The 26,455-nt window shown below is 34.7% G+C and overlaps 2 protein-coding genes and 1 pseudogene across 6 annotated transcripts; 2 read left to right on the top strand and 1 right to left on the bottom strand.

Annotated features, from left to right (window-relative positions):
• LOC108469687 (uncharacterized) lies at positions 1 to 14,039 on the top strand. Of its 3 annotated transcripts, none has more exons than XM_017770675.2 (23): positions 1 to 434; positions 1,301 to 2,315; positions 3,136 to 3,251; positions 3,359 to 3,567; positions 3,776 to 3,895; positions 4,683 to 4,811; positions 4,925 to 5,050; positions 5,649 to 5,704; positions 5,829 to 5,928; positions 6,551 to 6,668; positions 6,834 to 7,043; positions 7,409 to 7,733; positions 8,224 to 8,317; positions 9,000 to 9,108; positions 9,228 to 9,487; positions 9,600 to 9,724; positions 10,339 to 10,573; positions 11,013 to 11,201; positions 11,292 to 11,578; positions 11,988 to 12,195; positions 12,282 to 12,521; positions 12,947 to 13,032; positions 13,607 to 14,039. In XM_017770675.2, the coding sequence occupies exons 2-23, from the start codon at positions 1,441 to 1,443 to the stop codon at positions 13,764 to 13,766; spliced, it is 4,377 nt and encodes a 1,458-aa protein (XP_017626164.1). In that variant the 5' UTR covers positions 1 to 434; positions 1,301 to 1,440; the 3' UTR covers positions 13,767 to 14,039. The 3 variants fall into 3 exon arrangements, with proteins under 3 accessions (XP_017626164.1, XP_017626163.1, XP_052887641.1); XM_017770674.2 differs by having other exon boundaries at positions 1,264 to 2,315; XM_053031681.1 differs by lacking the exon at positions 1,301 to 2,315 and having other exon boundaries at positions 2 to 434.
• Positions 13,774 to 18,945, top strand: LOC108468289 (ATP synthase subunit delta', mitochondrial-like; annotated as a pseudogene).
• On the bottom strand, positions 17,025 to 26,231 carry LOC108469881 (lon protease homolog 2, peroxisomal). Of its 3 annotated transcripts, none has more exons than XM_017770967.2 (17): positions 25,996 to 26,231; positions 25,173 to 25,285; positions 24,983 to 25,091; positions 24,644 to 24,813; positions 24,242 to 24,333; positions 23,909 to 24,088; positions 23,745 to 23,828; positions 23,320 to 23,447; positions 22,991 to 23,192; positions 22,707 to 22,913; positions 21,937 to 22,067; positions 21,455 to 21,668; positions 20,650 to 20,952; positions 20,210 to 20,404; positions 19,550 to 19,795; positions 19,255 to 19,356; positions 17,025 to 18,969 (listed from the first exon to the last, which is right to left on the bottom strand). In XM_017770967.2, the coding sequence occupies exons 1-17, from the start codon at positions 26,100 to 26,102 to the stop codon at positions 18,886 to 18,888; spliced, it is 2,667 nt and encodes an 888-aa protein (XP_017626456.1). In that variant the 5' UTR covers positions 26,103 to 26,231; the 3' UTR covers positions 17,025 to 18,885. The 3 variants fall into 3 exon arrangements, with proteins under 3 accessions (XP_017626456.1, XP_052887711.1, XP_017626457.1); XM_053031751.1 differs by having other exon boundaries at positions 25,173 to 25,290; positions 25,968 to 26,217; XM_017770968.2 differs by having other exon boundaries at positions 25,173 to 25,290; positions 25,996 to 26,124.
• Positions 26,232 to 26,455: the final 224 nt, after the last annotated feature.

Raw genomic sequence — 26,455 nt, 5'->3', positions numbered from 1 at the left:
GAAAAGCACACGCGTAAATCTCGAGCGATATCAGAAGCCAGCTAAGCTAAAGACGTAGCTTGGACTGTACGAGATTTTCCCTTCCTTTCTCTTCCTCTCCATCTTCACTATTTTCCTTTACCTGCCCAAACATATAATAATAACATAATTTATTTATTTTGGCAAATAAACATAATTTACTCTTGATCTTTATCGAAAAGTTGAATAATTGGAGCGTTAAAATAAATAAATAAATAAATGAAAGAGAGGGAGGAAGAGCAAAGCAGAGTAAGCAAACAAACAAAGCTGAGACCATTACTGCCTAGGGAAAAACACAGAAAAAGTTTTGTTTGAGAGAGAGAGAGAGAGGAAGTGCGACTAAGAGCGAAACTTCGTTCAAGATTTCAGTAGGAATCTCTTTCGTTTTTCATTCTCACTTTCTCTCTTGCCAAACGGTACTCTCTTGCTCTCTGTTTCTTTTATTTTTCTTTTTAGGAATTCGAAATTCAATTATGTAACGGAACTTGTTTCCTATAATTTCAGTTAGATTCTTTGACTTCTTGATTTGTTATATGTGAAGTTGGTAACCGAAACGGTAGATCGCGTAGGATTTTGACTTTGAAAGATGAACAAGAAATTAATGGATTAATATATTTTCTGGAAATATTTTATTTCATGATATTAAAAATGAGCTTGTGATCTGTATTACATGATATGATTGCATTGTTAATTAATTTTTGCGTGCATTTGTGGATTTTTTTTGGTGCTCGATTTTAATAGAATGTCATTGATCCTCCAAGTAAAAGTTGTGTTGACATTAGTTTGACATAAATCAAGTAACTTTAATTGGAAATACTAAAGTGCTGATAAGCCTTTTTTGTTTATTTTTGGAACTTAGAAGCTTTTCCAAGATAATTATCATTCAGATATCTGTTACTGCTTAGCCTACTGATAGGTTGGTTGAACTGAGAAGAATGAAGCATTACATTTTATTTAGAACATATCAAGTGAAGAACAGTAGACAGATACTCATAAACTGCATTACATATCCGATACAATCCCCTTTTATTCTTATTAATAAGGTTTAATTGCTCATACGAAGCGTCTACTTAGCTAGATTTCAGAGGGATATTTTTCTGCTTTGTGTTCTAAGTCATTGTAGACCTTTTCGTTCCAATTAAGTAGTCCAGTCTAGTTACGTATATTATGCTGTATGTTGTCTATGTAATATTTCATTATTATTTCTTTTGTGAATTAGGTATAAATCTATTGTCTTTATGGCAGGATAACATTTATACATTGTTGGTTATGCGAGTTTCAGTGTTGAGAAAAGACTATTTCTGAATATTTGGATGGAAGGTCCCCTGAAGATGGTTTCAAGTAAATGAGCTTCTATAGAGAAGCATAGGATGATAAATTTCAGCGGTAGAGTGGAAAGCTAAGATATATGTGCAGCATTACATGCATGCAACTTTATCTAATGGTTTGTTGCGGTGGATGGTAATGCATCCATTGCTAATGCATAGGTATCTCTGCTGGTGTGTTCTGTTTGGGCATCTTTGCACGTCTGTCCTTTGTCTTAGTTTGAATCGATCAGAGAATCTTTTCCAGAAACCTAGATTAATTTTGACTGATGAATCTGTAATTGCAACTTCCATCCACGTTAAGAAATCAACTTCACTACCGCTGAATGATTCTCTATCTTGTGAGGACTTGGAAGGTGTAGGATCCTTTAATACTACATGCTTGTTAAACTCAAACTTGTATTTAAGTTCTGATCTTTACATTTGTGGTACCGGAAACTTGGAAATACTTCCCCATGTTTCAATCAAGTGCCCTACAGAAGGCTGTATGGTTACCTTTAATATGTCTGGAAATGTAAATGTGGGTGAATATGTTGCCATTGTTGCCGGATCAGTAGTAATTTGTGCTGCCAATTTGACTGTCGGGTACAATTCTACTATTAACACAACATCCTTGGCTGGTCCTCCTCCTCCTCAAACTAGTGGTACACCTGTTGGCACTGAAGGAGCTGGTGGAGGGCATGGTGGGCGAGGTGCTTCATGTCTCAAAAATAATAAGACAAGCTTTTGGGGGGGTGATGTTTATGCTTGGTCCACTTTGTCTGAGCCATGGAGTTATGGGAGTAAAGGTGGTAGTAAGAATGACAGTGCTTCTGATCGACATTGGTATGGAGGGAAGGGTGGAGGACGAGTTAAGTTCATAGTAAAGGACATGATATATCTGAATGGATCTGTAACTGCAGAAGGTGGAAATGGAGGAATAGAAGGGGGAGGGGGTTCTGGTGGAAGCATCTACATAAGAGCTGTTAAGCTGTGAGTACACTGCACCTGAACAAACCATTTTCATATTTCTAGTTTTCTCCATGGTCAGATGTATGTTAGCTTTTCAGTTAATGTTTGCTGATTCAGCACTTGTAGAAAAATCTATTAACAGTACCCAACATTTCTTGCATTATCACTGCACATAATAATGCTTATCCTCCGTACTAATATAGAGACTTCGTATAGAAAGGTTTTATATGCAATATAATAAATTTTCTGTAATTTCAAGTGTATGGTTGCAATAATAATTCACTAATGATTTATGCATTCCTCATGTTTGGTAATTCAATGTCTTTGTGGCTATATGTTATTGAGTATGAATTGATATATTGAAAAGGGTTGTTTTCATCAGCGATTGTAACAGTTTATACTGGAATTAAATAAACTCGATGGAGATGCTGCAGTAGACTAAGTCATGAATGCATATTGTAGGATTTTCATTGATAATAGTTGGGGTTCAAGCCCAAAGATTCTTCTTGAGTTTCTGATTGCCAATTTCCCTTTTTGCCAATTTTAATTTGTTCTATCCAAAGCCAACCACATAGTGTAATTTATTCTGTTTTTGGCCTTTTCTTCTTCACTTGAAGAAAGTGAGATCCATTCATTATTGGTGATTTTTCGTTTACCTAGACTTTTCAAGATCTTATTGTCATTTTTGGTGCTCAAAAAGCTGCTTATGACTGACAAAACAATGGCATCATAGCCAGTTGACTACTCCTGGGCATCAATGTTTTACCTTCCTATAAGTTAAAAATCATTAAGTAGAAATTAACTCTTTAACTAAATGTCAGAATGCTGTTTTGGTACTTAGGAAGGGATATGGTACTATAAGTGCAGCTGGTGGGATGGGTTGGGGTGGTGGTGGTGGTGGAAGAATATCTCTGGATTGTTACAGCATACAAGAAGATGTCAAGGTTTCTGTGCATGGTTTGTACCAATCACACCCATAAAATCTAGAAATTTAGTACATAATTGTAAAATGAGACATTACTGTGGTTAGATTGGGCTACATTACATGCTTCAATTTTTGGCAGGTGGTTATAGTTTGGGTTGTCCTGGAAACTCTGGAGCAGCTGGTACATATTTCAATGCTGATTTACTGAGTCTAAGAGTCGGCAATGATAATGTCACCACAGACACTGAAACTCCTTTGCTTGATTTCTCTACTAGTCCACTGTGGTCAAATGTTTTTGTGGAGAACAACGCGAAAGTGTTGGTTCCTCTTCTTTGGACCAGAGTTCAGGTTGCTTAATCTCTATCTTCTTCCAAATAAGCTACACCCTTTTCTGTTTTATCATTTTTTTTTCTACTCTCTTAGATTGCTTAGCCTGTCATCACAATTGCTTTTATTTAAACCCTTCGCCCTTCTGAGTATTTACTCTTCTAGAATAGTGATGAGTGGTCACATTCCAATGGCATTCTTATTCCTTAATATGCTTTTAACTGTGAAGGTCAGAGGCCAAATTAGTCTATATCGTGGGGGGGAAATTGTCTTTGGGTTGTCTGCATACCCAATGTCAGAATTTGAACTTGTCGCAGAAGAACTTTTAATGAGTGATTCCATCATAAAGGTATGTTACATTTGTTTTTTGTTTTTTTTATGTTTTCTGAGGGATTTTATGATAGTTATTATTATTTATTTAAGTAGAGCTGAACTGCAAAATTTAATGGCTGTATCTGGGGCTAGGTAGTTGGGGAATGATTTTTTAAGTTAGATTTTGTCCTATAGGATTATGAGCACTTGTCACTTGAGTTAACATGTGTTTTGACCTAGATTGTGGTACTTACCATGGGAAAGAGGATAAATAATAGATTTTATTGTGTAAATGGTTCTTTGAAGCCTTTACTTCACAATATTGTGTTTTGGGACCATCACTCGTTCAAATCTTGTAATACCTTAGACATTTACGGATTTTACTTTGTTAAGGTTTGTAGAATATCTGAAATGCTGGTTAGATTAACTGGCTCAGTGTCTGCGTGCAATTTTCATTTCAGTAATGAGAGGTGTATGAAATGGCTTCATTAATTTATTGATAGAAACCTCTATTTATAGAGGTAAAGATAGCTGGTTACATTTAAAATAGAAATTCAAGCGATTGATTTGAAAATAAGATAAAATAGTAATTCAAAACAATTCAAAACTAAGATAAGAATGATAACAAATTTTTTTGAATATTTCAAATCCTAAGACTACGTCAATAGGGACCACTGTTGTCTAGACCTATTAGTGAAGTTTGAAAGGTTTATGTTACTTTTATTTTGGAATTTCTTCTGAAGTGTCAGTCTAGTTTATCCTCTATGGAGGTATGGGCCATTTTTTTCATTGTTAGTCTAACTAATTTCCTTTCAAAAATAAAGGTATTTGGTGCATTTAGGGTTTCTGTCAAAATGCTACTCATGTGGAACTCGAAGATTCAAATAGATGGTGGTGGAAACACTGTTGTCACAGCATCTATCCTTGAAGTAAGGAATCTGGTTGTTCTAAGGGTATGATGTTTGGATTTCGTCATGAATTTCTTAGTCTTTTTCCTTATTCTATTGCTCAATCTTCAGCTATGATTAAAAGTTTTGGTAATCATGTTGATTCCTTTTCTTTGCAGGAGAACTCTGTCATTAGTTCTAATGCAAACTTGGGTGTATATGGTCAAGGTCTGCTGCAGTTAACTGGTCATGGTGATGCAATTAAAGGCCAGCGGCTTTCCTTGTCTCTGTTTTATAACATAACAGTAAGACATTACTGACATGAATTACTATTTTTCTGTTGCTTAAACTTATTAAAGGTGTGAGAGAATTAAGAGGGCTCCAATTTGTGGTTATATTTTACTGCTAGAGGTATTTATTTTGACAACGCAGTAATTTGTGTGCAAGTGCTCCTCAAGTATGCTTATCTGTGTGTGTCTCTCTCTATACATGTATATCTGTGTAAGTTCTGCACATATGGCTTGAGTAATACTATGGTATTATAAGTTTATGCTATGCATGGGTGATAAAATGGTATGTCAACAGCTAAGCTTCTCTATAATAATTGAGGTTCTCTGAAGGAAGCCTGTCTTGATACATGTTCTCTTATACATCCCAGTCTTTCAGTTCTCATACCTTAAAAGCATATAATAAGATGAAATTCTACTGGAATCACCTATAAAACATTTCCTCCTCGCTTGATAACTTTAACTTGTATAATGGAACTGTAATGGTTTTTGAGAATCTATATCTTGATCGATTATTGCAGACAATATTACTGTTCCAATTTTCTGGCTTCTTTTTGTTTCTCTAGAGCCAAATATCATTTGATACACTGTGTTTACAAGTCCTTGCACGTTACAGGTCGGGCCAGGTTCTTTACTTCAGGCTCCACTGGATGATGATGCTAGCAGAATTGTGTGAGTATGAATTTCAATTCTTTTTAAAAGACTTCTTGTGATATTATTAAGCACATTCGAATTAAATGTCAAACGTCTCTTTCATGTTGAAATTCTCACTTTTTATTTATTAAAATTTTTGTAGGGTTACAAATTCCCTTTGTGAGAGCCAAACATGTCCAATAGATTTAATAACTCCTCCAGATGATTGCCATGTTAATTATACACTGTCCTTTTCCCTGCAGGTAGAAATCATATTTGAATTCGACTTATTTTGGGATGCAAAATTAACTTATTTGCGTCTTTTTACTTATTTATGAGGATTTGCTAATATATTTCATATAGGTTACTTTCATGAATCAAATTGATGTCATTCTATAAGAGGACTAAAAGTCTTGCTTAACAAAATAACTGTTGAAATCTAGCTTCCATCTGTTCAAGCATTTTTAAGTGCAAAGGAAATGAGTTATTGAAAATATTAGGGTAAGCGCCAAACTTCTGGGTTCAAGATTAGAAATTTACTTTGGCATGCATATCACGGTCATGCCTTCCCTAGCATTTGGGTAAAGCATGGAAGGTCCGTTTGAATCCATCTCTTCTTCTAGTTAGAAGGTTTGAACTGATTTTATAATAATGAGAATGTAAAGTTAATAAGAGATGCCATCTTGTACAAACCTTCTAGTTTATCAAAAAAGGAAAATTTTCTTTCTTAAGTAGAATTGTTCTCATACCTTGGAATTGGAGAAGGACATAACATGAAGCATATTGCTTTAAATGAGTTCTTCCTGGTTTGCTTCATAGAATTAGGATTCTGTTTTGAGTGTGGCATAGTTCAATTTCTAACCAGTTATTTTGACCTACTCATAGGTTTGTCGGGTTGAGGACCTACTTGTTAATGGGATCATTAAGGGAAGTATCGTTCACATTCATAGGGCAAGGACGGTCACCATTGATGCTAATGGCCTGATTGCTGCATCTGAATTGGGTAAGGAGTATAACCAGCAGTGTTGATATTCATCATTGTTGTCTTCTGCATTTCCCTGTTTCCATCTTTCTTCTCTACAATGGTTTTCAAATAACCTGTTAGTCTCTGTGAAGTGGGATTATTGCTTTTGTTAGCACTTCTAATTTTGTGGGGACCCTTTATTAGGTTGCAGCAAAGGTATAGGAAAAGGAAACTATCTTAATGGAGCTGGTAGTGGTGCTGGGCATGGTGGACGAGGGGGTGCTGGATATTTCAATGGAAGAGTTAGCAGTGGTGGTTATCAGTATGGTAATGCTGATCTTCCTTGTGAGTTGGGAAGCGGAACAGAAGGTCCTAGTCAGTCATTCGGACATGTAGTTGGAGGAGGAATGATTGGTGAGTATTCAGTTCAGGAATTGCCAAAAGATTCTATATTAGATTGTTATTTTAAGTATGTGACAATGGACAAAGAAGGATGAATTTCTTGAATGTCAACAAGCCTGGTTATACATGGAAAGATAATCCTATCTTATGGGAGAATTATTTAAAAACACTAACAGGCAATAAAAGATAATAACGGAAAATTCCAAAATAAATTATCACATCAATAAAATTCAAATAAATGATGATGGAAGCCAAGTCTTCAAGAATTATAGCGATAAGAAATATGTCCAAATTTTCTGACTGTTTCGACAATTTTTTATGTTCTCTGACATTGTGAAATTATTATTTTTACCAACTTATGGTTGTCTCTTCGCTAGTAATTGGCTCAAACCAATGGCCTCTCCTAAGGCTTAGCATTTATGGTTCTTTGAGGGCTGATGGTCAAAGCTTTGGGGAAGCAACAATAAACGGTAATGGATCAGTGGTTGGTGGACTTGGTGGAGGTTCTGGTGGGACAGTTCTTCTATTCCTTCAAGAGCTTATGCTTGCGGAAAATTCATCTTTGTCAACTGTTGGGGGAAATGGTGGCCCTCGTGGTGGTGGCGGTGGTGGTGGTGGAAGAGTGCATTTTCACTGGTCTAATATAGGCATTGGGGATGAATATGTTCCAGTTGCTTCTATCAGCGGTTTCATCAATAGTAGGTAGGGCTCGCTAATGCAACAAATGTTGTAAATTCCTTAATTAACTAATTTTTTTTATCACAACTCTTTTTTGGACCATTTATGTCAAACATTTTAAGATACTCCAGAATCTGATTATTTGCATTATGCCATTCATTTGTTTAATATAAGATTATTGAGTTAACAAGCTGCTAATACAGCAAACATTAGATGGAGTAGTTTTCCATAAGGCTATTTGCACTTTCTATCTATTCTTTACTATCAAATTGTTAGGAGTAAACTAACAGATAATATGAAAGATACTAAATGGAGTTCTTTTCCAGTAAGGTTTGGACGAATTATCACTTAATATCTCCACTGAATAATCTGTAGTTTTATATTGTCTGTCAATATAAGAAGCAATTAAAAATTTGAAATATAAGCCTTTCCACACATACACACACCCAAAAAGAAAAAATGAACAAAAAACTGTTGAATTTCAGCTTACTTCTTCAAACATGCTGAGTGACAGTGGAGGTGCTGGGCATAAAGGTGGACTCTTTGGAGACGAGGGCACAGTAACTGGTAAAAAATGTCCAAAAGGCCTCTATGGTACATTCTGCAGGGTAAGTTTCACTGAACTTCTAAAATTGTTATAAATTACCTTTAAAACTTGTGTTTCAAGATGTTTTATGTTGTACCAATTGCTTTCTGCTATTATACATCACAATGATGCTGGGGTTATGTTACAGGGATACTTAGAGAATATTGTTGCAATTTGCACTATTTACCAAAAGTCCACTAAAGTCTTACTGCTACTTGTAGCACCTTCCATCCCAGCTTAAAATTTCCTCTGGAAACATCTCGTGATAGTATTTGTTTGTAAGCTGTTATTTTTATTTGTTTATGAGGACAAGCGCCACCTAATCTGACTTACCAGACTTTGCTCCAGACCAAAAGTTCCAGCACTATAATCTGAATTTTCTGATTCTACTTGGTCTACATCTAGATTATAATGGGAAAATATTCACCATTAATCAAATAGGGACATGGCTTGCTTCACTAGTTGGCTATTTTATGCATGCACAGATTTCTTAATTTGTTTATTCACATGTTGGCACGAACCATTCGATTCTTCTTACTTGTCAACTTTACTACATCTACATAGATACAAAACTATTGTCTTTCCCTTTAGGTTTAGAATTTGTTTTTTTAATCAGTTCTATTCATCATCTTAGCTATTGACGATAAACTGTGAGATTTCACTAATTTGCTTCTCTTTAAAATTACAATGGAGTTCGTTCACAGGAATGCCCCATTGGCACTTACAAAGATATTGATGGCTCTGATGAAGACCTTTGCACTCCTTGCCCTCTGGAGCTTCTTCCAAATCGTGCAAATTTCATATATGTACGAGGTACTTGTTAACACTGTGATTTTTCTTTCATGGCTTTTTCTTTTTCCCTCAAATCTTTTTCTTATATGTGGTTTTCCATATGCTTCCCTTTCTCACTTTAGGGTGTGTATTTTTTGCAGGAGGAGTCCGTCAGTCATCTTGCCCTTATAAATGCATATCTGAGAAATATAGAATGCCCAATTGCTATACCCCTCTTGAGGAGTTGATGTATACATTTGGAGGTCCTTGGCCTTTTGCACTTCTTCTGTCTGGCATTTTGGTGCTTCTAGCTGTATTATTAAGCACATTAAGAATCAAATTGGTCGAATCAAGCTCATATGTTGCTAATATTGAACATCAGAGCAGTCATCATTTCCCGTACCTTCTTTCCCTATCAGAGGTATATTTTTGAAAGCTATATTTCATTTTATGGCTTAAATGCGTGCAGCAGTGACTGGGTCCAGTTTCATATTTTATAACATTTCTGTGTGGACTATATATATTCTTACTAGGTAAGGGGAACCAGAGCTGAAGAAACTCAGAGTCATGTTTACAGAATGTATTTCATGGGGCCCAATACTTTTAGAGAACCATGGCATCTTCCTTACTCTCCTCCTGATTCAATCATTGAGATCGTGTAAGAAAATAATTTGAGTAACAAAGGATGAAATGATGGCTTTTTTTTTTTTTTTTTTTTCCATTGCAGCATAAGTGATTCTGTAGGTAAATTCATGGAAGTAGGAATGGTCGTGGGTTGCAGCTGAACTCAAAACCTCTCCCTTCCCCCTCGCCTCCTCCCTCTTAAAAGGAAATAAACGAAAAGATCATTGATATGCTCAAATGTTCTGTTCCTAGCACAGTAAACAATCATTGCATATACCCTGCTGGCCACTTGCAAATAGATCTCTATTTAGTTATCCAACTATACTTAAGTGTGGGTTGAGGGAGAGGGGTAGAGGGAAGTAGAATGCTAAGTACCCTTTACAAGAAAAATCCATGAGAATAGCTGTCATTTTGTTAGCATGCCCCTTTTTTTACTGGCTGTTGATGCAATGTACACTTGATATTGAAGCCTACCAATTAGGGAGATGCTCCGAGTATCTCGTACAGTAGATAAATGTCTTTTCTTAGAACTGTTTATTTATTTATATTTATTCAAGCCCCCTTTATTTCATGTTAGAATCCAGCTTTCCTTTTTTTTTTTTTTTATAATCTAAAATAGTAATAATCAATAAACTCATGGACGTGTAGGTATGAAGATGCTTTTAATAGATTCATTGATGAGATTAACTCGGTTGCTGCTTATGATTGGTGGGAAGGCTCAGTGCACAGTATACTGTCAGTGGTTGCATATCCTTGTGCCTGGTCCTGGAAACAGTGGCGGCGGAGGAAAAAAGTTCATAGGCTTCAGGAATATGTCAAATCAGAGTACGACCATTCATGTCTCCGCTCTTGTAGATCACGTGCTCTATACAAGGGGATGAAGGTTATACTTCTTGCATTTCACTCTTCTGGAGTCATCTTATTCCCCGGGTGCCATGCTTTATCTGCTAAAAATCCTTTGGTTTATGTTTGCTTGAGAATATATTTCTTAAAATTGTTCAATACCATGTTCCATCATCTTATTCCTCGGGTGCCAATCTTTATCTGCTGAAAACCATTTCTTAATGTCTGTTTGTGAAATCATTTATTAAATTATTCAATACCATGCGTCATTACTGCCTCGATGGTGTTTATGACTTCAAAGAAGATACTAGGTTCTATGTCATCGGGATGAACCATCATGAGATGTTTAGCAAGTGACATCATCCATTATGCAAATTCAGCAGTAGAGGCTTAAATACATAGTTACATAATTTTTGTTTAGGATTGTGTACATTTTCTCTTCTTTATCATGTCTCTAAATGGTTACCTAATTTATGCAGGTAGGAGCAACACCTGATTTGATGGTCGCATACATTGATTTTTTCCTTGGTGGCGATGAGAAGCGTGTGGACATGGTATCAATCATAAAAAAGAGATTCCCAATGTGCATAATATTTGGTGGGGATGGAAGCTATATGTCACCATACAATCTTCATAGTGATACATTGTTGACTAATCTTCTGGGCCAGGTGTCTTTTCTGTCTTATAATTTTTCTGTAGCTTTATCATAACCCGATTTAGTAAAATTCATCTGAATTAAAGAAATATGCTATCTCCAGCACATACCGCCGACTGTTTGGAATCGATTGGTAGCTGGTTTGAATGCTCAGTTGAGGACTGTGAGACATGGATCCATTCGTTCTGCATTGGTGCCTGTTCTGGATTGGATAGCTAGTCATGGAAATCCCCAGCTTGAATTCCATGGGGTTAAAATTGAGCTTGGTTGGTTTCAAGCAACAGCTTCTGGTTACTATCAGCTGGGCATTGTAGTAGTGGTTGGTGACTTGACTTTTCACAATTTGCACCAGCCCGATTTGTCAGATAGAAGCAATGATGGATACCCAAGGTAACGTCAAGTAATTGTCTCTTATGTTCTATCTTCCAAAATAAAACAAGGGAACATGATCACTGATCCAAACTGAACAGTTAAAGTAGAAAGCCGTTGGAACACATATGAGTTGAATCTACTCTTGAAAGCAGCTGAAGCATGTAGATGATATTAAATATTAACAACAAATTCTGATACTAACATCTATTGGTAGCATTCCGCTGAATTTTTCTGATTTATTTGCCTGACTTTACATTTTCAATAATCTGTTTTTAAATGGAACTAACTTGTGGTATGTAGGAAGAAACTTATTTCCCCTTTCTAGCACTGTAGTGAATGAGCACAAGTAGGTTGTATTTGAATGTTTGCTTTTCAAGCTCTGCGAATTATTATTTGCTCATTGGCTGTTTGTGTATTAATGATTCAGGAACGATGCTGCATCTGCAGGCAAAAACCCTAAACTACTCCAGCAAAGTTGGCCATACCCAAGTCATGCATTATCTCGTAAAAAGATCACAGGGGGAATTAACGGAGGTCTCATAAATGATGCTACCTTGAGATCTTTAGAATTTAAAAGAGACTTTCTCTTCCCATTTTCTCTCTTATTGCACAATACTAGACCTGTTGGTCGTCAGGTGGCGATCTAACTTGTATAACCTCACTCCTATTGAAGATATTTCAAATTACTCAATCACTTAATGCTTGAACTTTTATGTTTCAGGACTCCCTTCAGCTCCTGATTACTACGATGCTTTTAGCAGATCTCTCTGTTACCCTCCTTACTTTGCTTCAGTTCTATTGGATATCTCTTGGGATATTCCTTGCTGTCCTGCTTATTCTTCCTCTATCACTGCTTTCTCCATTCCCTGCTGGATTGAATGCCTTGTTCAGTAAAGAGCCTCGTAGAGCTTCGCTTGCCCGTATATATTCCCTTTGGAATGCTACATCTTTGTCAAATATTGTAAGTACCTCGAAATTGTAGGGTACTTTTTACCAAAGATAGTTATTCCAATTTAGACATCGGCATGAATCAGCTATAATGCTTTTGGGTTGCCTAGTACTTACTTTTTTGTTTTTGGGTGAAATATGGTTTAATGACACGGTAAACCAATGCATAGCGTTCTACTGACCAGCCTAATTCTTCATGCTTATAGTGCCATCACATAAATTCTTATAAATATGATATTGTATATGATGCACTTCACAATTTAGAGAGACATATTTCAGACGAGGTAGATATTTCTAGAAATCTTTTGCAATAGCAATATAGAGAAGTGTAGAATTTTGCAATATGAAGAATTCATAAAGTATTGAATCTGACATGTGAGAATGAGACACCAATAATTGATTTTGAGCTATAAACATCACACATAAATTTTCTTGCAGGCTGTCGCTTTCATTTGTGGCATTATTCATTATGGATTTTCCTCCTTCATGCCACCTGACAAGGAAAATACTTGGAATACTAGAAGGTGAGGATTTAATTGCTTATTAGCCTGATGGAGAGCTTATATAAATTTGAGGGTAGTTAAAAGATGCATTTGTCTTAATAGTTGGCGTTTATAATGTTACAAGTTATACTACTAGGTCAAGCTCCCCTCTATTATTTTTCTATCCATTATTTTTTATCAGTTACACAAGTCATGGGTTGTGGTCCTACACATATGAATAGAAAGTAAACGACTGGACCGAAAGCCATACTTCTATTTCACTCAGTGCTAGTATATCATCGGTAATTAAGAGAACTCTTCATCAGTTCCATTGGAGTAGTAAATTTCGTTTAGTTTTAATGGGTGTCAAGTTCGTAGAATTTGTTGATAGAATTAATTCTTGCATAAAAAGTGAGGTGTAGTGGAGCCGGGACATGAAGAATTGTTAGGTTTGGGGTTGATAAACTCTAAGATAATCATGCTATAATTGGTTCACATCGGAGAATTCCAGTTTTGCTATCCTAATCAATCTAGTTTCATATATAATTTTTTTTTTTTTAAACTTTATATGTTTTGTGCCAAACAAGATGTGTTAAATAGCATTTGGAATTTGCAGCGAAGACAACAAATGGTGGCTTTTGCCAACCATCCTTCTGATATTCAAGTCAATACAAGCTCGATTTGTTGATTGGCACATTGCAAACCTAGAAGTCCAAGATTTCTCCCTCTTCTGTCCGGATCCAGATGCTTTTTGGGCTCATGAGCCTACTGCTTGAATTTAAAATGAAGACTGACTGCACTCCATCATCTTCTTCCATGGTTCTGGCTGTGATGCTTAGCTTTCCACTGTAAATTTTGTTCAAAGTTTGTAAAAAGCAACATCTGAGTATAGGCTTTTTCTCTCTTTTGCATTGTTGCTTCTGTGTGGGTATAGTTTCAGAAAAGAAAAAAAAAAAAAAAAGGAACTTTTCAGAGCTATGTGAATTAGTGAATAGATAATGTCTTAGTTAATTATTTATTAGAAATTCCTAGTTCATTATTTTGCAATACTTGCGATCTATCTTTCTAAAATAGCAGCACTGTCACAGGAGCAAGAATACGGTTCAATACTTGCAATCTATCATCCTAAAGTGGTTGGATAGCAAATAACGGAGCTGGAGAATTATATTTATTGTTTAAATTTAGCCAGAGCAAAACTTAAACAGCAAATCAGAGTGGCGCAGCGGAAGCGTGGTGGGCCCATAACCCACAGGTCCCAGGATCGAAACCTGGCTCTGATAAACTTTAGAAATTTTGTTTTGTGAGCAATGGGTTTCAGATTTTATATAATTATATTGTTTATAGCTTCACAAAATTTTACTATATTATTTTGTATCAAAAATATTTTTACTATATGATTTATTGGTATAATGATTTATTTGATCTTTCAACTTTATAAAAATATCATTATAGTCTTTTATTTAATTTTTCGTCTCTTTTAACCCTTAAATTAGTATTTTTGTCAAAACACCTCCGAAATGTATAGAAAGGTTACATCAACAATTAATTAATTTTTTAAAAAATTCAAAAATATAAAAATTAGTTAAAAAGCATAACAAATATATAAAAGTTATTTAATAATAAAATTATAATAATATTCTATAGTATTTAGAATTTTTGAAAAAATTTAGTTGCTGAAGTGGCATGCACATGGACGGTCACATTAGCAAAGTTGACAAAAGTCAATTTTTTTATTTATTTCGGGTGTGATTTGAGAAAAGCACTAGTTTAAGGGTTAAAAAAGATAAAAAAAATAAATGAGGGGTTAAAATGATTCTTTTTTGAAGTTTGAGGGCTGAATAAGATATTATGCCTTATTTATTTTGGGGTAAACTATCCGGTTGGTCATCAACTTTTAGGGTGTTTTCATTTGGATCACTTAAAAAGAAACCTTTGCAATTTCTTCACTTAACTTTTAGGGCACTTTTATTTTAGTCACGCATTTAGGCTGTGCATGCCATATCTTGTTTACAATTTCATTTTGGTCACTTAACTTTTTAGGTTGCTTTCATTTTGGTAACTCAAAAAAAAAAATTAAAATATTGATCAGGGTAAAAAAAACATTAAGATTAAATTGCAAAAATAATAAAACAACGTCCAGTCAATACACACTACGTTCACTTAACTCTTTTTTTTTAATAATGAAATTTTAAAATGTTAAAATCAATTAAATAAATCATATGAATTTTTGATCACTTTATAGTGTCAATAAATTTGTTACCATAATATTGAAATTAATTAATTTAATGCTTGGGTGACTAAAATAAAAGTGCCCTAAAAGTTAGATGACGAAATTGTAAAGTTTTTTTTTTTTACCAAAATAATAACACCTTAAAAGTTTGGTGATTAATTGGGTAATTTTGCCTAAACATAGTGGTTGGTATTACAACATTCCTTTTAAATTTTTAATTTGTCATATATGTTGGAGATTTTATCAAGCAGTATGCATATGAAAACAACATATTTAGAGCATAGAGGTATGTTTAAAAATAACATTTAATAAAAATGAAATGTATAGTTCAAACTAATTAATATAACAAATGAAATATGTAAGATTAAAACGAAAAAAAATAGATTAAATGGTAAGTAAAACAAAATTTAAACATTTAAATAAATACATCGATTAAGAATACTAAATGAAGCTAATTATTTATCACAATGTTGTCATCAATCTTGAGTTGGTGTCGAGTTAATTTATGACATCAACTTAATTAACAACATTATTAATATTAGAAACTCTTTCACACGCATAAGCATATAGAAACCACGTATTTAGAAGACATTTATTTTTAAAATTAGCATATAATAAATAATGAAATGTATGGTTTGTACAATTGATAAAGAAAATAAAATATATATAATAAAATTAAAATATATAAATATATTAAAATAAAATTTTGGTTGAATGGCGGATTCAAATTCGACAAAATTAAGAATATATGCCGATTTCATCAAAAGAAAATTAAGGATATTGGCCAAAATTTTGATTATTTAGGGAAATAGGTTGTTGAATTGACAAAAATGCATATTGAGAAAAGCGTTTTTGATAAAAACACTTTCTAAAAAAAGTGCTTTCATTTGACATCCTTTAATTACGTAGTCAAGCATTACGATTTTCATCCTCAGATCTCAAGTTTGACTCTTATCTCAAATACAGTTGTTGTTGTTTTTTTTCATGTGTTTCAAGATTTTTTTGGTTAACTTTTAATATTTAGTTCTTGTTTTGTAATTAATAAAAATGTTGTTTTTAAATTTTTATTTTATTTTTAGTTTATTATTTTAATTAATGAGCGGAAGATTAGTTATTTGGCTTACTCCAATAAATATTTAAATTTTTTATTTATATAAAAATAATAAATATCTAATTATATAATAAAAATATATTTAATATATGTCAAAGATATTTTTAATTAATAATTCTTTTATTTATATAAACGAAATAATAAATATGTAATTATATAATGCAAATATATTATATATTCCTCATGTTAAAAATATTTTAATTTTGGAAGAGAATCAACTAATTTTATTTATTTATTTTTTCTTTTATATAATTTTTATATGTAAATATTTATTTTTCACCTAGACTATGAGTATAATGAATTTTAATATTATAAAATTAAATAATTATTCTAAATATTATTATTATTATATGTAAAATATTTTAACATAATAAAATATATTAAATATATTTTATATAATTATATAATTATTATTTTATTTATATAAATAAAAAATATTAGTTAAATAAATGAATTAAGAATAAAAATTTAAAAATTATATGTTTATTAATTAAAATATAAAAAAGCTTAAAATAATTTGAAATAAAAATAAAAATTTACTTAGGAGAATAATTGAACTTTAAGACTCAAAGATAAAACCACAAATATTTTAGCATCTATAAAAGAAAAGAATTTTGTAAAAAAGTGTTTTTTTCCTAACTAATAAAAAATTCAACCCATACCCCTAATTTTTATCTTGAAATATTGCTAATCTTGTCGTTCAAATCAGCATATTTTTTTATTGAATTTTTATTTAATACATGTATTGTCTGTCGAATTGTTAAGACAATCTACTGTAATTGGAAAATAAAATATGTATATATAAGTGAAGGCGGAGAACAGAAGGGTAAAATAGAAAACAAAGAAGTGAACAGAACATCAGTAAAAACCTAGTAGGATCCACCGCCACCAAAAGAAAGCGTCTGACCATGTTCCGGCAAGCGTCGAGCTTTCTACGCACACGTACCTGCAAGATTCCAACTTCATTGAATCATGGAGCAAAGTTATACCCAAATTGGACTCTCCCAAGACTTCATCTGCTTTCTTCACCCCTTGCCCCGCAAAAGAGGTTTGCTTTTGATCTTTTTGTAAAAAAAAAGGGGTTCGCTTAGATCTTCGTAGTGCGATTAATGGCTATGTATTTGTCGTCAGGGTTTTGGTTGAATTTAGTTTTGATTGATTTATGGTATATTTTAATTATATTGATCAAATACTTGAGTTATAGCTTAAACTAATAATGGTCATTTACTTCCTATATTAGCAATCTTATAAGTATTTACCAATTATGCAATTTTTTTCAAACATTAGTTCATTGCTTATCAATTTAAGTTCATTTCCTCTTTTACCGTATACCAATTTCTTTCTTATCGGACCAATATCCATGCTTTAGCAAAGTTATTATACTAATTCATAAGAAGTGAATCATGGTCTATCTTATCATATTAGTTATTTGTTGCAATGGCTATGACTTATGGCTTGGGAATGTCTATCTCTTCTTTGTTCTGCCATATATCATTACAGTGCCTGCCAATTTATGAGCCACTTTTGTATGTAATATATATACAATTTGGGGTGTTTGAATAAAATTTCAATGTGGGAGACATCATATTAATAAATTTGTGACTTACGGTGCATCTATTTTATCAGGTCGACATGGTTATAGTTCCTGCAACAACTGGGCATATGGGTGTTTTGCCTAGGCATGTACCTACAATTGCTGAACTCAAACCTGATGTCTTGTCGGTGCATGAAGTGAAGGATGTAACAAAATATTTGCTCAGCAGTGCCACCAACTATGTTGCTGATATTATTACCGTGGAGGCAGTGCCACTCCACCGCATTGAGTCTGGCTGAGTTCACCCAAAAGCTTGGCTCAGCCACTACTGATATGGAGAAAGCTGAAGCCCAAATAGGCGTTGACGTTCACAGTGCACTCAACTCTGGTATTACAGGCTAATACTTCTGTACATAATCAAAGCAGCTCACTCCCCGTATTGCTTTCCGATTTGTGCATCAACTTTTTTATATGCCGACTTCATCAAAATTGATTAAAAAAATGATCCTATCCTTGTTTTATGCTTTCATACAATAGAAGAGGCTGGTCTGATGATCCCAAATAACAGGAACCAATCAGTTTATGAGGTTTGGTTTTGGGAAATAAGTAATGAAATGTTAGGTTACCTTGCCTGCTTTCATTATCATAATCACATCTCATCCTTGGTTTATAAAGAGTATATGTAATCTTATTTACACATAAATCTTAAACACGTAAGACTATAATGTTATTAAATTATACAGGAAGGAAAATGAAGGTAAACGAGAACATATTACAAGGGGAATTGTATGCAGGCCTCCGAAATTCAGTGTGTTAAAAGAAAAGGAAAAGGGAAACACATACCAGCAATTTCCACCCGAAGCTTCCCAACAGAGGTATATAAGCCTTATTTGCAAAAGGTCCATGACAGCTGAGCTTTGTTTCCAAACAAGACTGTATATAAATAATTGGAATCTGTGAGAAAAGACAAAGCCCCAGACAAACAATTTGGTCACCAGAGACATGCTTGAAGCGGCTTTGTCATAATTTTGAGAGTTGTCTCCATGGGGATACCCCATCAAACGCCTGCTCCAACACATCTTCCATTCGCTTGGCCAGCAGAATCTGGTGAGGGAAAATGGTCAATTGTTTCTCAGTTGCCTTGTTTATATGTTTGAGACAAAAAATCTGATCAATGGGAAAAGTGTTATCACTAATGCAAGCACTCAAATCATTCTTAGCTGTCATCCAGATTCTAGTTCGAAAAAAAATGCCTGAATCCCCCAGTAATTGCCAAAACTTATGGGCAAACAGAACCAAATTCAAACTGCATGTTAAGATGCTGACTGAAAATACAGAAGTGCAGAGATATTAGAGTAATGTTTGCTTCAAATACGTGGGAAAAAATACCTCTAGGTTGGAAAGCACAGACGCAGGTACTTCAACTAAGTCCTTTAGATTTCTCTCTGGTAGAATAACTCTCTTGATACCATGACGGTGTGCTGCTAGTATCTGCACAATTGATATTCGGGGAAAAAATGTTGAAAATAATGGGAAATAAAAGCAGTTTCAGTCAATCTTTTTGTTATTGCATATTCTTGACTAGAAAAGATTTTGATCAAACATAAGCAAATATTATTATCGATGATGAACATATTATTCTCTTGCAATATATACATACAATAGCTCATGAAATGAAACACACCTTATCCTTAATACCACCGACAGGTAACACAAGACCTCTCAGTGTCATTTCTCCAGTCATTGCGGTATCGGCTCTTACACATTTCTGACTAAACAAAGAAACCAGTGCCGTTACAAGCGTCACACCGGCTGATGGCCCATCCTTTGGTACAGCCCCAGCTGGAAAATGTATATGAATATCTCTACCCTGCAGCACATTTTTTTCCTCTGCAGGTGCCAACTTAAGATCTGCTGCCCTGGCTCTCACCTGAAAAATAGGAAACACTTCAAAATAAAACCCTTAAAAGAATACAGAGATATATTTGAGTTTGACAATTATACCAAGAAAGGTGCAATGGCAACCACACAAGAAATAAAAGCATAATTAACAACAAAGAAGCAGAACTGACGATAGTAATATCAACGAGCAACTTATATATGACATCTGTTTACAGAATCAACAAAAGTAGACAGGAAGTGCTCTATTGCAACTTTTAGATCATTCAGGAGGTGTTGAAGGATTAGGTAGTAATTTTTAGAAAACATGGATGATCCTGATCCAATAAATAATATACCCACACCAGCTGCAGTTTACGTAGCAACTTTTAAATCACCAGCAGCATTCATGGTGATGAATTTTGAATCAGACAAAATGTAGAAAATGTGATCCAAGAACGCATACCCATGTCAATGCTATTTTAGCAGATTCTTTAATAACATCACCAAGTTGCCCAGTAAGATGTAGTTCACCATTTCCAATCATTGCCGTAGCCTCCACAAACTGAACCTCTCCTCCGAAATTGGTCCAAACAAGCCCAACAGATACTCCGGGAGTGGCAACACGATCTGCAGCTTCTCGGTCATCAAACCTAGGAGGCTGCATTAGAGAATACAAGCACCCTATTCGTGTTAAGAAAGAATGTGAACGCAACCTACTGTCAGCATAAACTTACTCAAGCCTATGGACCACATCATACATGCAGAGTTTATGCCTAAAGTAACGGGAAAAGAAAAACTGAAACCCAAAAATATTTTTTTCACCACATTTAAATGGACCCAATTCTAAAGGTTTTAAAAAGTGAATATCCAGATAAAAGAAAAGAGCTTGTGAGGAATTATTACGCCCAATATTTTTTCCAGCATAGCCTCATCAACAACTAAACGTGAGGAAATTTTGAATGCAGTTGATATCTCATTATTATTCACACCCATTGGAAGGACTTCCATTTCCATCTCAGCTCCCTCAGCAAGCCTGTTATCCAGCAGAGGAGAAGCTAGCTTATGAACATCTTTGCTAACTGAGACAGCCTGGTCTTGCTCAGCAACTCTTACAGCAGCAGCGCGAGCCAAAGCAGCCCAGTTCCTCTCGAGATTCCGGACACCAGCTTCCCTGGTGTACCTCTGTATAACAAGTTTAACCATGGCCTACCACAATAAAAGGCATTAAGATAAGATTACTCAATATAACTTGGAGGAACTGGAATGCAAAGAAATAAATAAAATGTGCTGTACAATACAATATAACTCAATGCTTATATTAGCTTATTTTATCTTGATCTTACTGACATCTTCATCTAAATTCTAAGCAGAAGAGTTGAAGAAATAGATGCCTCTATGTTCTATTAAATTTTGAAAACGAAAGAGCTCAGACATCTTCCACGGATATAATCAACAAATATTACAAGGTAACCTTAGCCTTCAAAATGAGATGGAAAAGACCTTCATACTTGATATTAGTCCTAAATCCTAATAATCATTTATTCAACTGAGATAATAGGGAAGCAAAGACCAGCTGACAGGTTTCTAAAAATTATCTCCATGCTCAAGGGTAGTCATAACAACAGGTGTTAATGAACTTAAGACACCCAATATTATCAAGTATGGAAGCACACGCCTCAAAAAGAGAAGATTGAATTGTGATAAATACCTCCGGAATTTGAAGGTACTCAGAATTCAATCCATGCTGATCCAAAACTCGTGGAATCAAATGTTGCATGGCTATTCTTAGCTTTTCTTCAGCTGTATATCCAGGCAGCTCAATGACTTCCATCCTGTCCAAGAGTGGAGGAGGAATAGGCTGCACCCTATTTGCAGTAGCCACAAAAATCACCTTTGAAAGGTCATATGGCACATTTAAATAGCTATTCAACCTCAGTTAAAGACCACGAATGACCAACTCACACATGAAATGGGTTTAGTGATGGAGACGCAAATACCCACGTGGAATCAATAACAATGTCATATATACAATTAAAAAAAGGGTCAAAGAATAAATGTTAAATGAGGTCCTCAAGTTAAACAGCAACGCAATTTTTCAAGGATTTACTAATAAAGATCAATAAAGTTACTGCTGGTTTACCCAAGCCAAAGTTCACCATGTTAATCTAGACATAGAAGAAAGTAGGATACTGATCGTTGAAAGATTTATTCTGCTCCGGATCAAGAACCTCCAGTAGAGCTGAAGCTGGATCACCACGCACATCAGAACCTGTCTTGTCAATCTCGTCCAATAGCATGACTGGGTTGCAAACACCTACTCTCTAGAAGCCAAATAAAATCAGGATGGTAAGACCAATAACCATTGGCATATAATATAAATCCAATAAGGATATTGAGAATCTTAATTCACGGGGGATTCAGTTCTCCAAACTTCAGATTGTCAGCCTATGATAAATTTCATATGGCATCATACAAACTTAAATCATCATTTACTTCTAACTGGTTTTGTCTGATTCTCAAACTAATTGATGAGGCAAAAAGATCCATAATGCCCTACATATATTAATGCAGTAATGCACAGGATCACAATACCAACAGTAAGGCATAGAAAACTGCTGTGGAGCACACTCATACAATGACTTGGTAGAAGATAAAAGCTGAATACATCAACTTCTAGCATATTTAAGAGTGGAAATTAACCACCGATCAAAATCAAAACAGGTTATGCTGTTAAAGAGGCAATACAGTCTAATAAATCATTCAGCGAGAAAGTAGAACAAGAACATTTCTCAAAGAATGGTTAAATTGCTAATGGTGTTCCACTGAAACAAATGTAGACCTATAATAATGGATATTCTCAGTCAGCTCACAGTTGGGGAAAACAGCACTGCAAGACCTATATGCAATAGAGCAGAACATAAAGTCTAGAATCACATTATAATACAAGAAACCCATTTTACCTTTAACCCATCAATAAGACGCCCAGGCATACTTCCAATATATGTTCTCCTATGCCCTCGGATATCAGCCTCATCCTTGACACCACCCAAAGATATGCGCACAAATTTTCTTCCCAAAGCAGCAGCGATCGATGATGCTAATGATGTTTTCCCAACACCTGGTGGGCCAACAAAGCACAGAACTGGACCCCTTGCATCTGGCTTAAGCTGATTGCAATAGTTCAAACCAAATGAATATATATAAAATTAAAAGGTATCAAAGCAACAATAAATAATTGGTCAACCTTCCGAACAGCCAGATATTCGATTATCCGTTGCTTGACCTTGGCTAAACCGTAATGGTCACAGTCCAGACGGTCTTTTGCTGCCTTCAGGTCCAATTCCTGTTCTTCACTGGCCTTTTGCCAAGGCAGATCAGCAAGAAGCTCCAAGTAGACACGTGAACTATTGTATCCAGGTTGTTGCGGTTGCATTTTCTTAAGCCTCCTGAAATGAGAATAATAGACAACCTTGTTAAACATCATATCCAATTAAAATAGAATATAACAACTTTGGATCACAAAACGAGTTTCACAAAATTTGCCACTTATACTGTTCTTGCATATTATTATACCTCAACTCCCTCTGTGCATGCTTCCAGATATTTGAAGGCATCCCCGCACTCTGCATCTTTCTTTCCAAGGCAGCCAAATCATCCTCATCATCATCATTGTCTCCAAGCTCCTCTTTTATGGCCCTCATCTAGAATATATTTCAAAAGTCAAATGCTTAGGCAGGTAAAACTTAGAAAACGTGAAATGTACATGCAAAAAACCAAGAAAAGGTTTTTCCAGCAGCAAAGATAGCTCCAAACACGAGACACGAGAAACCCCCAAAAAACTATCTTTACAGGTGGACCATCTCCACCCCTACTGATGCTATACAAACGGCTGGAAAATAACAAACCATAGGTTACTAATTAGTCTGTTCCTGCAAAAAACCTGTAGCACCCTCTACTTTCCACTCCCTAAAAACTTCCAGCTGTTGAAGAAAGCTAACCTGTTGTCGCAAAAGAAACTCCTTCTGTGATTTTGACAATTGCCCTTCAACCTTTTGTGTAATCTTCTCTGCTACACGTATTGACTGCAAATGAAATACATTAACTGGATAAAGTCCAAAAGAAGAATTAAACTGACAATGTTAACCATAAGTAAATAGCTCACCTGTAGATGCCTGTCAACTAACTCAGTAGCTTTTGAAAGCCTTACTTTAGGATCAACAGAATCCAACATAGAGAGCTGCTCTTCAAGACTCATCTCAAAGCTAGCAACAAATATATCAGCCAATTTGTGAAGAGGAAGTGTCTCCAAAAGAACTTTTATCCTTCCACCAGTTTTTTGTTTCTGACAGCAGGCACAAAGACATGAATTGTCACTAGAATGATAACACAAGAACATAGCCAAGTTTGCAATCAACAAGAGAACTAACAATCTTTATTTGATTCGTGACATAGGTCAGAGACACTGATAAGTAAAAGAACAGGTTAAATATTTTACCTGCTCAAGAAGAGAAATAAGCTCCATAGCAGTTGCTTTGAATTGTCGAGACAATGTTACAAAATCTGGATCTTGTTCCACTTGCTCCATCTCTAAGCACAATTAAAAGGTTGAATAAACTTACAAACATGAACAGGATACTAAACAGTGTTACAATTCTAATGTTCTCAAAAGGAACACTTGCATCTAAAAAGCAGGATATTCTCTCTCTTGATAAAATAAATGCATCCAGAGTTAATTCTAGCCAAAGACCATAGGACATAATCTTTCTGGTACTAGAGATTGAAAAAGAGACTAGTGATACCAACTTATTATATTTTTAATTTTGAAACAGAAAGAACACTATGCACTCATATTGTTAGTGATTGTGCTTACAGAAGAAAGAATGTTATGCCAACTTACCAGCCTTAGTCATCTCAAGTGAAGATATCTTTGCAGTGCAGTAAGGTCCTCGTGTGCTAAGTTCCTCTACATTGAATCTGCATAAACCTTCAAGGACCACAATGTACGTGACCCTCCCACTCGGTTTCTCCACTCCTCTTGACAGATGCAAAGCACGTGCAGCCACACCCCTGGGATATCAAAATCAAACGTAAGTACCATAAGTATAGCCTTATCTCACTAGAAGAAGAAAAGAGTAAAGGTCAAGGTCTTGAATATTGACATAAGAAAAAAGGAAATAGGCTTAATGAAACAATATCTGAAAGCACAAAACAGTTGTAGATAATTGATTGAAAGTACCTTTTATGCCAATGAATAACTTCAGGGTGGCTTTTCCCATCAACCTTGTGATTATCTGATGTGCTAATCTGAACTTTTGAGCTCCGCTCTCCAGATTCACTTCCTACACCTGAAAAATGGTTTAAAACCTCTTACTAAAAAAAACTTTAAGCATTCGTCTTGGTAGCAAAACAAGTCCACAAATAACAACCTTGAGATAACACAGAATCCATTGAAGTCATCTCAGCAGCATCTCGCACTGGAAGAATCCCAATTAATCCTTTCTCTTCTCGCTGCCATAACTCTTGCTCCACCAATTTCACACTGCACTGGTCACAATAACAAATAACGAACCAATCCCGTGATTCTACCAGCTCCATTACTATTATTCAGCTAAAATAAACAGAACATTACATAACTCAAGTACAATTTAGGAAATAGCTTGATTTCCAAGAACTGGAAGTGAATGGAATATGAGCTCGAACTAGAAGACCCAAAAACTCAACCAATTTCGCACTGAAAAGGTCAAACCACTTTTTCTCTAACAACAAATAACGAACTAATCCGTGATTCTACTATCTCCATTTTTATTATTCAGCTAAAATAAACAAAACATTACATAAAACCCGACGTTTAGAAAAGAATAACTCACGTACAATTTAGGAAATAACTTGAATTTCTAAGAACTGGAAGTGAATGGTTAATATGAGCTCGAGTTAGAAGAGTCGAAAACTTTTAAAGCCATGTACGTTTCACTAGAAAAAAAAAGAAAAAAAAAAGAGGAAAACAAAGCCTGATATTATAAGTAAGAACCAAGGAAATAAACTCGCAAAAAAAAAAATCCATTCTACTTTTGAAAAAAAGAGAGAACCAGAGAAACGACCCTAATTCCAAAATTTGAAGCCATAAAATTTTTTCCCCATTTTTGTTTTCTATGGAAACAAACAAGAGAAAGAAAATTCGTCGCTGGTTAATAGAGTTTGGTTAATAGAGTTTAGTCAAATACCCAAAAGAGAACAAAAAGAAAAGGAAACCTGCTATGTGAAGTGCAGCGAATCCGAATAAAGGCACCAGGCAATAAAACTTTGTTTCTGAACGGAAGAATCGCTAAACGACCTGGCAGCTCCACCGATTCCGCCATTTTTAAAAACCTTCGTTTTCTCAGAGGAAATTAGAAATAGAAGAGAAACCAGAAGGAAAGAGAGACTACTAATTTGTTTAGCTGATAGTTAACCATATAAAAAACCATTTAAAATACAGTCATGAAAACAGTGAAAAAATAATAATAAAAGAGGCTTTATTGTAAATTGGATCCTAAACTATATCTTAAATTTCAGATTGATCCCTAAAGTTTTTCTATAGTCCTAAACCATCAATTTATCTAAAAAAAAAAAAAAAAACATTATATGTAACACATCTTTATTGTATTGTATGCCATACACTTTCTAGTTAAATAAAACAAAGAACCAACTGGAAAATTTAGGTTTAATTTAG

This window comes from Gossypium arboreum, chromosome 8, assembly GCF_025698485.1.
Source record: "Gossypium arboreum isolate Shixiya-1 chromosome 8, ASM2569848v2, whole genome shotgun sequence".
In the NCBI taxonomy this organism is placed as follows: Eukaryota; Viridiplantae; Streptophyta; class Magnoliopsida; order Malvales; family Malvaceae; genus Gossypium; species Gossypium arboreum.
The sequence above is the reverse complement of the archived record's forward strand: the minus strand, read 5'-3'. Positions and strand labels throughout refer to the sequence as shown.